The sequence below is a fragment of the Lissotriton helveticus genome, chromosome 7 (genome assembly GCF_964261635.1).
Source record: "Lissotriton helveticus chromosome 7, aLisHel1.1, whole genome shotgun sequence".
NCBI classification, from domain to species: domain Eukaryota; kingdom Metazoa; phylum Chordata; class Amphibia; order Caudata; family Salamandridae; genus Lissotriton; species Lissotriton helveticus.
The window spans coordinates 287,569,896-287,581,939 of record NC_136068.1 but is presented as its reverse complement, the minus strand read 5'-3'; the positions used below and the strand labels follow the sequence as shown (position 1 = coordinate 287,581,939).

Genomic DNA, 12,044 nt, shown 5'->3' with positions numbered 1-12,044 from the left:
TCCAACAAATTCCCATGAAAAAATGTCAACAAGTTTCAACCTCATGAAGTGTAGGGGTATGTTCAAGTCTTTTAGGAGGTCATCATCAGGGCAAAGAGAAAAATGTGTTCAGTCGAAACTAAACAGTAAAAATGCACACATCTTGTGTGCGACCGCTTTGCAGCCGTCTTGGTGTTAGCAATAACCAGAGGTAGTAAAGTTTTTTTGTACTTAGCCAATCTTTTCAAAATAGCCTGAACCTGCTTTTGTCAATGGTCCCCGTCCGACTTGGAATCAAAGAAACTTAGGGGCATATTTACAATGAAGCGGCAGAACACGAGTTACCTTCAAAATAGCTAACGCCATGTTGCGTCACTTTAGAAACACAGGGAAGCACTGCATTTAAAACAATACAGTGCACCCTTGCGTTTCTCCCTGAGCTGGTGTTGAAATTAGCTGCCTAGCGCCAACACAGATACCCTTGCACCATAGTAAAAGGGTGCCTATGTTGAGGTAGTGATTGTTGATGTGCAGGAAGCTGTCCCTTCCTGCACACAAAAAAATCAAGAATGGCGATTTGAAACTTCCCCCAGTGTATCTCCTAGGTGTCACAGGGGTGGGGGGTCAGGTATTTATAAGGAGGGTCCTTATAAAATGGTTCTTATATGCCCTGGGGTTAGTAACATTGCACATTTCACCCCCCATATTGCAGCAAAGTGCTTCCCAAAATCGACATTTGTGCTAGGAGTACTGTGGAGTGAGGATCTGCAACCCCTAAAGTCTTCCCTAGGTATCCCAGGGTTGTGTGGTCCTGTAAACATAAGCAGGGTCATTATATAAAAGATGTTTTATATGCCCTGATGTTGGAAAAATTGCCAAGTAATGTTCCCATTGCAAATTCCCAGCTGCATAGGCTAACATGACTATACGTTATTAAATAATAACTAACATTAAGGATGTTATAAAAATATAATTCAAGGACTTCTTAGAATGGTATTGATAATTCCAACAATATGCTATTGTTGAATGTATCCTAAAATGTACAAACAAGAAATGATAAGACTTTCTTGTTGGTAAATCAACATTTTATCTCCCAGTGATCAGTCTTGATTGGTAAGAGTTAAGTGGATTACCCAGGTTTGTTTTGATGAGGTGATAAATTGTCCTTGGGGTTAGAGAGCCATTCTGGGAAGGTAGGGTTCTGCTACATATGAATGCCAGGGTAGGGTGATGGGTTGTAAACAATAACCTTCGTTAGAAGGAGTATACAGGCCGGAGAGACCAATTTCATTTGCACCCCTACTCTTTGAACCCAGCCAGATGGCAGGATTAAGGATGGAATGAGCAGATGTAAGGGGGAGGACAATATGGGGATGAACCATTCTGATGGTCTGCTTAGCCAGCTCTTGTCTCTCTGCTGGAAAATCAGACATGTTTAATTTTGGAGACAATATGTTTTTGGGGAGTTTATAGTGCCACACTTTGGTGGAAATGGTCACACTCTGGGGTGTTTCCTGCAACTCATTTGACAGGAATGTCCTCCTGATTGACCCAGAGAACTTTGAATAATTATCTGAGAGGGGTAGAGCCTCTCAGATCTGCTGCTTGAAACAGAAGGAAAAAGAAGGGCCCATGCTGAGATGTTTGACCTGCATCAACCAGGCCTTGCACTGGGAAGACTGTGCCTGCTGCACAATATGGAACTATAGCCCTGAGGACCTAACTTGCTCCAAAATGACTAAATAGTGGGCTCCCTGCATTCTACCGCTTAACAGAGCTCACTGAACTATCACCACCAAGACACCCCATCCTAGAGTGGATTTGTAAGGGTTTTGTCCAAGTTTATAGTGGGAACTGAAGTCCCAAACTTTCAAGGACCGTCTTAAAGCTTCCAGACCATTGGAGTATTTTTTGGACGCTTTGGGAATCTCAAAGGAATTTCAGGAAGAAGTTCCAGAAATGTGGAGAACTTTAGAGCAACTCTGAAAAAAAGCTTCATGAGTGGACTGACTCGACACGACCAGCCAAGCTGGTGACCCTCAACAGTGAGCTGGTCTGCCATCCAGGTTCGTCCTGCTGAAAATCTACAGAGGTCCGACTTCCAGGGTTTGACTGGGAGTTCACTAGGAACCCAAGGCAGGGAACCCTCACTGAAGATTGGCTGGTGAAGAGCAGTGAGGGACCCCTGTAGAAAAGCTCTGTAAAAGTTTGTAAGTCTGAACGAAAGAGAGGTGAACAGGACCAACAGCAAAGGTCAAGTTGCCTACCTTTAACCACAATCCTGGATCCCTAGATTGTCCCACTGGAAAGTTCCAGAGGTCTGACTTCTACAAGTTTGACCATGAGCTCATCGCAAGGCAAGCCGGCGAACCCTCAACGAATCCGGACTGGCTGAGAACTTCAAGGGACTCAGGGAAGAAAAGCTCCAGAAAAGTTTCCAAGTCAGAGGGCAAAAACTTTGTTCGCGACCTACCGCGAGGGATAGCCGCGCACAGCTCCATCGCAATTGGCCTGAAACTTTTACTTTGTCCCAGTCTAGCGCGACCATATATTACTAAATAATTAAATATTCATATATCCGGTTCCCTACATTGGATTTTATTTGTTTTGGTGTCGTTGTAAAGATAAAAATATTTCCTATTGTTATACATTGGTGTTCGATTTTTATTGTGTCTTTATTAATCACTGAATTTGTGTTTTTAAATGCTTTACACGTGTCTTTGAAGTTAGGCCTGCCTGCTCGCAGTCAAGCTATCAAGGTTTGAGCATAGGAATAATTTTCTAGGACCTATTCTGGTCTCTAGTGTGCCTTATTGCCAGGGTTATATGCATATTTATCACTACAAATAACGCACTTACCAACACTGACATACCACCTGGTCACTTTAATGTTCTAGAAATAATGTCTAAATAGGCAGAACCTGAATCTATACAACTGGACATATCTGTCAATCAAAAAATATACCCCATTAAAGATACTTCCCAACTTTTTGAAACACATTTTATGTTTTTTTTCCCTGAATGGTCTAAATTGGCCAATTATACATTACCTATTATCAAGATTCAATTCTTTCTAAAATCAGATAGGACTTCACATCATAAATATAAGGAAAATATTGCATAATAGATACACTGAGGCAAATGTACTACCGCTGAACTTATAGAGGTTGAGAGAAAACACAAAAATGAATAGTCAGCTAATAATACGCATGAGGAAGTACTTTTCACCTAGGCAAAGTTAAGTATATTGAAAGAGATTTTCGTACTTAATTATGTTGAGCAACTTTAAACAAATAGTTAGGAAGAGGGTAAGAGCATTTTTTTTCAAATTTTGAAATGTATTTAGAGAATCTATAGATTTACTTTCCAAATGACATACAGTGAATGAAGTAATCCACTATTCCCCTGTAAGGATAATATTACAGTCTTTCCAAATATTGGATATGATTTCTTATACTTTAAAAAATTGGAAAAAATGATCTAAGGGCCTGATTTACAAAATGGTTTCACCGCCGTAAACCCTGAGATTCGGTAAATCTGAGAGTTTGTGACTGCTAAATCAATTTTTGAAATTTACCAATCCCATTTAATCATTTAGAAAAGGTTTTCCAAATCTTTAAATCGGTAAGAGAATATTAAGGAATCACTAAATGGAAGGTTCATGTTAATGGCATCCGTTCCACATACCGTTACTTAAGAGATTTATATAAAGTTTTGCAACTAAAATCTGGTCGCAAAGCATTTTTTTTTTACCATCAAATCCAAATTGGTGGTAAGCCATTCGCAAATGGGAATGAGTAGTCAGTGGACCACTTTCCCTTTGAGAGTGCTGACAAAAAGGACCTTTAGGAGTACACAGTGATACATTGGAAGACTGCGTACCCCTCAAAATGGTTTGTTAAACTTTTCCTTATATTTTTAATGTGTCCCATTTTCCTTTCAGCAAACGGAGCTGAATTTAAAAATAAAATGTAATTGCTTTATTTAAAAGCAATCACAGAACTTGGTGGCCAATCGGGTGCAGCGCAATTTGAGACCTGCCTCATGCCTATTAATGAGGTATGTTTAAATGCGACCAACTGCAGTTCTGAATTTTGTGAACCAACCTATTAGTACATCGGTCGGTTTGTAAAATTCCTTTCCATTCACAAAGAGTCGGTACGCAATTAGCATTTACTTTTTGTGAATGGAAAATGAGTATATCAGCCCTTCGTTCCAAATTGATGCCTTGATTAGAGTATGACAGACAGTAACTTTGACGCAAACATGACGGATATCCCGTCCATCTTCTTTCAACTGTTATATGATATAATGTAACCACAATATAGGGAATTCTGCAATCCCTGTATACACGGCAGTCACTATCCCCCAGATTCATCATTGTCCTCTTTTGCGAGTCGCTAATAGCGATTATTAAGGAATCGCTATTAAAGACTCGCAAAACGGGATGCATGTAGAAATCGCAATTAATTTTGCGATTTCTACTGCTTCCTTATTTGCGATTAGCTAATTGCTATTCGCAAATAAGGAATGGCTTTCCCATTCATTCCTATGGGCCTCAAGGCCCTTAGGAATAAATGGGGAGTCATTGCACACACACATGTCCAAATGACATCTGTGTGTGTAACATACAACTCAGAAAAATGCACTACAATGCATTTTTCTAAGTTTTCGCTATTTACCACGAAGTTACACTTCACGGTAAATAGCGGCCCCATATTGCGAATTCGCAATTTTTAAAAGGTTCATGAATAGCATTTAAGGAATCTCTAATTGAGATTCCTTAAATGCGATTCTTCGCAATTTAGAGAGTTCTGTAAATGTGATTTTTGCATTTGGGATGATGAATCCCAAATGCAAAAATAGCGCTCGCAAAGGGCCAGATTCTCAGAATCTGGCCCTTTGCGAGACGATTTTACTTTGATGAATCTGGCCGTACATTCTTTATAATCGGTGAAGCACCAAGTCGCTGATTATGAAGAAAAAGATGTCAGAACTTGACTATTAAAAGGATATCGCAGTCAAGTTCTGACATCAAAATGCCTGCTGCCAGAAGTGAAGGTTAAAGGCAGGTCAGGTCACGTAGCATAAGTAAAACAACTTTTTAAAGCAACAAATGAAATGTTTTCTTTTTTTTCTCTATTTTAATAGTTTACGATGACAACCACTCCTTAGTTAGAGAAACCCAAGAATGCTTCTGCATGTTCCAAGTTACTGCAGTTTTTTTTTAACTGACTTGTGTTGCACTGTTTCTAATCTTGGTTTGCAACACATATGTAACAGATTTTTTATGTTTGTTTTTGTACTAGAGGCTTTATTCTTATTGTTCATGTTTGCAAACATGTTTGTGCTTTCATATGAAAGAGCTACACATCAGGGTTTTAAGTATTTTGTTGGAAAGGTCATGGTGTGATCATGTCTTATATAGATATAGTACTTCCCTGGCATACATGCTAAGGATATTGCAATTCACCTCGGAGGTCCATAGCCTTATAAAGGAACTCGACCATCAGCCTAGTTCTTCTATACGATTATCGATCTTCTCTGTGCCTTGCAATATTCTTATAATGTACTGCAGGTGATACGTTATTGTTGGTGTAATACGATGGATGGGATATCCAACCCATTTATCAGATCCTATGTGTGTGCCAATTAAAAGGAGTTTTTTTTCATAAGTTTGGTCTAAATATTTTTCAAAAGTTATTCATTTTGGGGAAATCAAAACACATGTCGGCATTTGTGACTACACAATGGTCTGATATGAAAGGTAGTGTCCTAGTCCAGGACTATGTATAATAGGCAACTCATTGGCATTTACTGGACAGAGGCACAATTCTTTAACAGCTCACAGTACTAGTGTGGATTTAGAAACTCTCTCAGTATTCTGGATTTCCCACATTTGCAAATCTATTGTGGGTTACAGAGCCTCTATTTTTTAGGGAATTATGACACTGCAAAAACATTGCACCCACCTTCAAACATGTAAATTTGTGTGCATATAGCACAGAATATCAGGGCAGGAGATAATGTCAGTCCTGGGTGGATAATAAGGTGAGCCATCTGTTTCCATATTCTCTGAGGATCTAGAAACAGTGATATCTCCCCAGGATAATCATACTGCCAGTGCAGAAAGAAATCTGACATGCAACTGCATATTGTGGTCCACTGTTCAACTGGTACAAATTCTACATGCTTAAATGATGAGCACATCATTAATCCAAGCCCTTGGAATCCTTGATTTGTAAAACACTTAAAAAATAATAATGTACTCCCAATAAAGGAGCTGCCCAATACGAGTAAATTCAATTGTGTTCCTTTTTGCCAAATTTGGATCAGGCCATTCTGAAGTAGTAAAATGCCAAAGGGGGTCATGTTAAAGTTCTATGTCCCCAAAAAACTGTTATAAAATTTGCAATGTACACTTTACTTACGCTCTCAATTTGACGTCAATGGCGGTGTTGATGTCCACTTTAACCCCAACGCCAGGACGGAGAGTGACTTTCATCTCGGGTAGCTGGACCTTTTTAATGTCAATCCTGAATGAATGAGAAAAGGGAAGTTAATTTTTGTTAATAAGTATCTCTCTGCTTAGAACAATCCAAATCATGCAGATCATCTCACCATTACTGGCATCTAAAATATAAGTCATCACAGTTAGAAGTGGAAATGAGAAACTGAAGGACTCCATCCCTTTGAACTCCTGGCGACTTGTCGTTTGTTACTAAATCGCATCCATTATATCGATTACCACTATATAGACATGCTACCCACATATAAGTAATCTGCGATTTACTATTCTCAATTTATTATTCATAACTTCACATGTTCTAACCTTGACGATATAGTGTAGTCAATTTAGTGGATGCTGTTTAATTTATGTAGGTAGATATTTTGACCCTGACACAGTAATCCCTCGCCCTGGTGAACTTTGCACTGTTTGAACTCATCCAACCTCCTACCTTTTTATATTCGTTATGTTTTATCTATGGGACTCTGTACATATTGAAGTGTCCATTTCTTCAATGCTGCTCCTTATTCTTATACTGTAAGGTGTATGTGCTGTTCATCACTTTTTCTCTTCAGTCTCCTGAAATCCCTTAGAGTATTGATTATCTCCTTGGGGTTAATATTTGCAAAACGCATCTACAGCGCATTATCAGGGCCTGCTTACAGCTAACTATAGAGTCATATTCACAAAAGCATAAAAGAATACACCTGTAGAGCTCTTTTACTTACTTTTATGTGAGTATGAAAATTGTTCCTGAAAAATCTAAAAATGGGACTATTCATATACAAGTAATAAAAATAGAAATGATGGTGCGCTTTGTGTACTTATACTAATATGACGTTGGATGTTACAAGGGACTGATTCAAAAAGGAATGTAAGAGTATATAAAAGTGTACTACTCTACTGTATAACGCTTTTACGTATTCATGAAAGCTTATGTGAATTTGCCCCATAGTTACTAATGTCTCCTCCTCTCTCCTTTCTTATAAGAGTGCCAGCAGGTTGAACACGCCAGAGATTTAGTGAGCCTAAGGATTTGCCTCTGGTGGACTTTATTTGATGAGCAATGTTTAACTGTGATGTGAAAATTGCTTATTGTGCAAGTTTAATTTTCACCTAGTTCCTGATTATAGAATTTCATGTAGTTTGCGGAATTTCCAAATTGACTTTCAGCAATGCCTACGCATCATTTTACTATCACAATTAGTTTGCGATACATATGTGCACAACCACATGCCTTGCTGTTTCACGTGAGCACTTTGAAACCGAATTGTGTTGGCAACTGAAAAGCAATTTGCACTCGTGTATACTTGCTCAGCTTTTCCTTGCAGGTGATTGACTTCTCAAGAGGAGAAGGTGCGTCAACTTATACTTGAACACCAAATTGACAAAAAGAGCTGATTTGTGTACCAAAGTCGAACAAGTCTGGAAGTTTGTTACCCTCCTGTACTTTTATGGGTTGTCCAAGAAACACATGAAGGTTCCGAGAAAAAATACTTCTTACAACTTCTTAACACTCAAACATTTACTTTGTGGTCTGGTGTATTATGCACTATGTTTACTCTGAGAAAATGATCACAATAGGGTCCTTTTTGCCACATATTCTTTTCACCATTGTGCAAACTGAAGTTTAGGGGCCAGATGTAGGTAATTCTATTTTACCGACTCATAAATACCGAATTTTACTGATTCGGTATTTATGAATCGGTAAAATAGAAGTACCGAGATGTAGGTAAATCCAGATGTGGATTTACCGAATCTTTAAAAGTCGGTATTTACCGAATCGGTAAATACCGACCGGTAATGCTCCATTCATTCCTATGGGCTTTGAAGCCCATAGGAATGAATGGGGCATTACCGGTCGGTATTTACCGAATCGGTAAATACCGATTTTGACAAGGGTGCAGGGGGTGTCACTTTGACACCCTCTAGCACCCCCAAAAAAGGTACGGGGGCCATGTGGCAGGCATACCTGCCCTAAGGGCAGGTCTGCCTGTCATATGGCACAGGTGTGCATGCACACATGTGCATGCACACCTCAATCGGTATTTCACCATCAAATTGAATTTGATGGTAAAATACCGATTTCTTAGGCCTTGTGGGACTCATAAGAGTCTCACCTACATATCAATTTTACCGATTCTGTAAAAATACCGGTCGGTAAATTTACCGACCAGTATATTTACAGAATCGGTAAAATTACCGATTTGCCCCGTTTCTGTCCTCCTACATCTCGGTAGCCAAATACCGGTTGGTAACGGCCGAATTCGGCCGTTACCGACCGGTATTTGGCTACCTACATCTGGCCCTAAGTGCGGTATTTAGAGAGTCTTCGACACACCATACAAACGGATGCCTAGTTTGCAAATTAGGCAATGGAGCAATTCCAAGAGTTTGCCATTATACTTCGTCCATTTAAGAAATTATTATTCACAAATACACACCTTTCTGCCTTTCTGTGGTATGTCTCCTTTTCTTACCCTACTTTGTTTCCAGTCCAATTGTGACTTTTGCAAGATTGTATTCGCTCTTTTTATTCCTTTTTAAATATGTCTTGTGTCTGTCATTCCATGTATGTTTCCACTTCTCATATTCTACCTCCGGCTCCCTAACTTTCGCTTTCAATTATTCTTTCTATTTAGCCTGTTTCTGCTTTTATGCCTCTTTATCGCCCTTTTCTGTTTGTCTCACTCCAACTCTTCTCGCACGTAAACACAAGCTTTTGTCCTCTACATCTCTCTTGAAAGCCTTTCATAACATGTCCTGTTATTTTCGTAATGTTCAGTTTCTAGCCAATTCTTCATGTTTCTCTCTCCTCTCCCTCTCCCTCTGTCTTTCTCTTGCCCCCCTCTCTCTGTATCACGAGTTGCCTTCTCTCGCTCTCTTCTTCTCTCTTGCCCTTTTCTTTCTCTCTCATTTCCTGTTTCTCTCTTTCTCTCTTTTCCCTTTTCCTTTTCTCGAACTCTTTGTTCTTGTTCTCCTGTGCTTTGCCTCTTTCTCTTCCTTTCTTTTTCACTCTCTCCCTTGTTTTGCCTATCTCTCCCTCCCTCTCTATTTCTCTCATCCTCTCTTTTCATCCTCACTCTTTCGCTCTCTTGCTTTCTCTCTCTCCCACTCTTTTTTCTCTCTCGTTCTCCTAGCCCCAAACTGTTGTGTCTGTCCATGTGATGAGAGAAGAATAACTAAATAGTGAGACTCCTGTACTAAGATGCAGTCACGCTGGCTACTAACAAGTCTTTACTTTATTTTATGATCCCTCTTCTCCTCCTGCCATATTAGTTACTTACCCTAAGATTTTCAGGATCGTGTTCCCAATGTTCTCCACACCACCAATGATTCCCAGAGGGTTCCATGGCTTTAGTCCGGAGAGAAAACCTCCTCCGCTTTGAGTTTCTCGTTTGAAGCCTGGGATGCTCAGCAGCTGCAGCGACTCCTGAAGGGGGCGCCTCTGAGTCTGGGCCGCTGGTAGAAAATAAGGCAATATCAGCAGACCTCACTCTTGAGAAGTTCAGGTACTCTCCCTCTCAAAATAAAAAAAGTGCCGGTACTCAGTACCGGACCATTTAAAGCACTGCATATCAGAGAAACTGTGAAGGGCAGAGGCAGAAGCCGCAAGCACATCTCTACCTCTTTTTAAGCAAACTGGCTTCGATGCCTCTGCCTGGAACTGCATCCCTACTGCATACACATCAACAAGACCTGCCAACGATCATAGACAACATTGCCCTTAACCCCTTCAGTGCTAATGACAAGGGTAACTCGTCATGGAGTTTCCATTGACTTCAATGGAAATTACATTGAGGGGCCAGAGGTAAGTGGTTTGATAGTAATTAGGGGCATATTTACAAGGGTCATATCTCCGCTTTCTTGGTAGAGATAAAAATATCGCCCTATTTACAAGAGGGTAGTAACATGCATTAGCGCATGTTAGCACCCTTTTACTCAACGCCTCCCTTGCATCTCTAATGAGTTGCAAAGTGGGCGTCACTGGGCAGTACAACCTTGTAAATATTGCTGATGTGCACATCGCGATATTTACAAGGCTGCCCACGCATTTTATCAGGCGTTAGTTTTTGGAGAAAACCGCTGTTTTCGCCAAAAAATATTTGTGTGCTAAAATGCAGACTTAACTATACTTATCAGAGTCATATCAGCAAGGTTATCGCCGTTTTCCACGGAACATCACTGGAAAACCAGCGATGTTCCATGGAAAACACCGCTATCGCTGGGAAATTATCGCCATTGCGCTATGCATTGTTAATACAGCGCTAGCATGGCGATAATTTTCTGCAATAACTATTTTCTCGCTAAGCGCGGCCAGCGATAATTGTCACTGCCACTGTTAATATGCACCTAAGTTTGCCCACAGGAGTACACATTCGAAGTAGCTCCCAACCCTGAATATGGTGATGCTATACTGCAGAATGCTTCCCAGAAGGGTTTCTCGAACTCTTTCATTCAAGTGATCATTTTGCCTTATGGTAGCCACCATCTTGATACTGGTGGCCAAGCTACCTCAGACTTCACAGTTAATAGCTCGGTATTCTGAGTGATTGAATGAATACTCTCAAAAGATAACACCATGCACCACATTGTGGTTTTGTTTTCAAAACCAAGCCACCAGGCGATCGTGAAATATGATGTGATGCTCAAAGTTTGTGTGGTAGGTGTAATATAACTTACTCCTACTATCTGTGAGCACTCCACTTACCGTATTCCATGGCATGCTTTTTGATGCGCAGCACGCTCCCGCACGTGCACGGGGCTTTAGCTTCTGTGGCAACGACGAGAGCCACGAAAAGGGCCAGGCACCACTGCTTTGCCATCTTTGCGGAAGCACCCTGCAAAGAAAAGACCTCTTTAGGCTGGAGATGTTATAATCGCATCTTCCACTGGGTATGTTCAGTCTTAGCCGCTAGCACCTGACTCCTTTAGGGAGTTATTCCATGTGTACATACCTGGGTCTGCTTGGAGTGAGTGGTAGGGTTAGCTAGGCAGTGTCTTCCTCCTTGAAACCACCTGCAACGAATAACAGAGGTGGGCGCTTTATATATCCATCACTGGGGTTTACCTGGACTGAGAAGAGCAAACAGAGTCGATAAAGGATGAAGAGATAATCCCCAGGGCGGTGACCAATTCACCTGTGGTTTTAGTCTTTCATTTGTAAATAATGGCACATGACAAAATAACATTCTTGCACGTCAGGACATTTTTTCAAGAAACTTAATGCCAAATTCCACTCAGTCTTGTGCAGTGCGGCTAGTCAAACCGGTACACTCCCCTTGCCATGAGGCATGGGGCAGACGTGGCTATAAATCTGGGGATCGCTGTTTTGAACCCTAAAAAAGATGCTGTTTTAAAAGTCTTTTTTGTTACTTGCGGGTCCGTCCACACAGAAGCACAGAAATACGGACATACACCCAGACATAAGTGCACACATAAAACATGTCTACAGACACCAGTTTACACAGATCAACAAACACAGATTTGAAACGGTGGCCAAGAATGTTAAAATCAGACCCACACTGCAGGAGGCTGAAACTAGAAAGGGTCATGG

The 12,044-nt window shown here is 40.6% G+C and overlaps 1 protein-coding gene across 1 annotated transcript in view; it reads right to left on the bottom strand.

The window, feature by feature from the left end:
- LOC144768431 (BPI fold-containing family B member 2-like) overlaps window positions 1–11,552 on the bottom strand; it is a 117,878-nt gene extending 106,326 nt beyond the window's left edge. The window contains exons 1-4 of the mRNA XM_078652077.1: window positions 11,446–11,552; window positions 11,199–11,328; window positions 9,775–9,949; window positions 6,411–6,515 (exon numbers count right to left, since the gene is read on the bottom strand). Coding sequence (XP_078508203.1) covers window positions 6,411–6,515; window positions 9,775–9,949; window positions 11,199–11,313 — 395 coding nt within the window. The 5' untranslated portion in view covers window positions 11,314–11,328; window positions 11,446–11,552. The remainder of the gene's footprint in view (window positions 1–6,410; window positions 6,516–9,774; window positions 9,950–11,198; window positions 11,329–11,445) is intronic.
- Window positions 11,553–12,044: the final 492 nt, after the last annotated feature.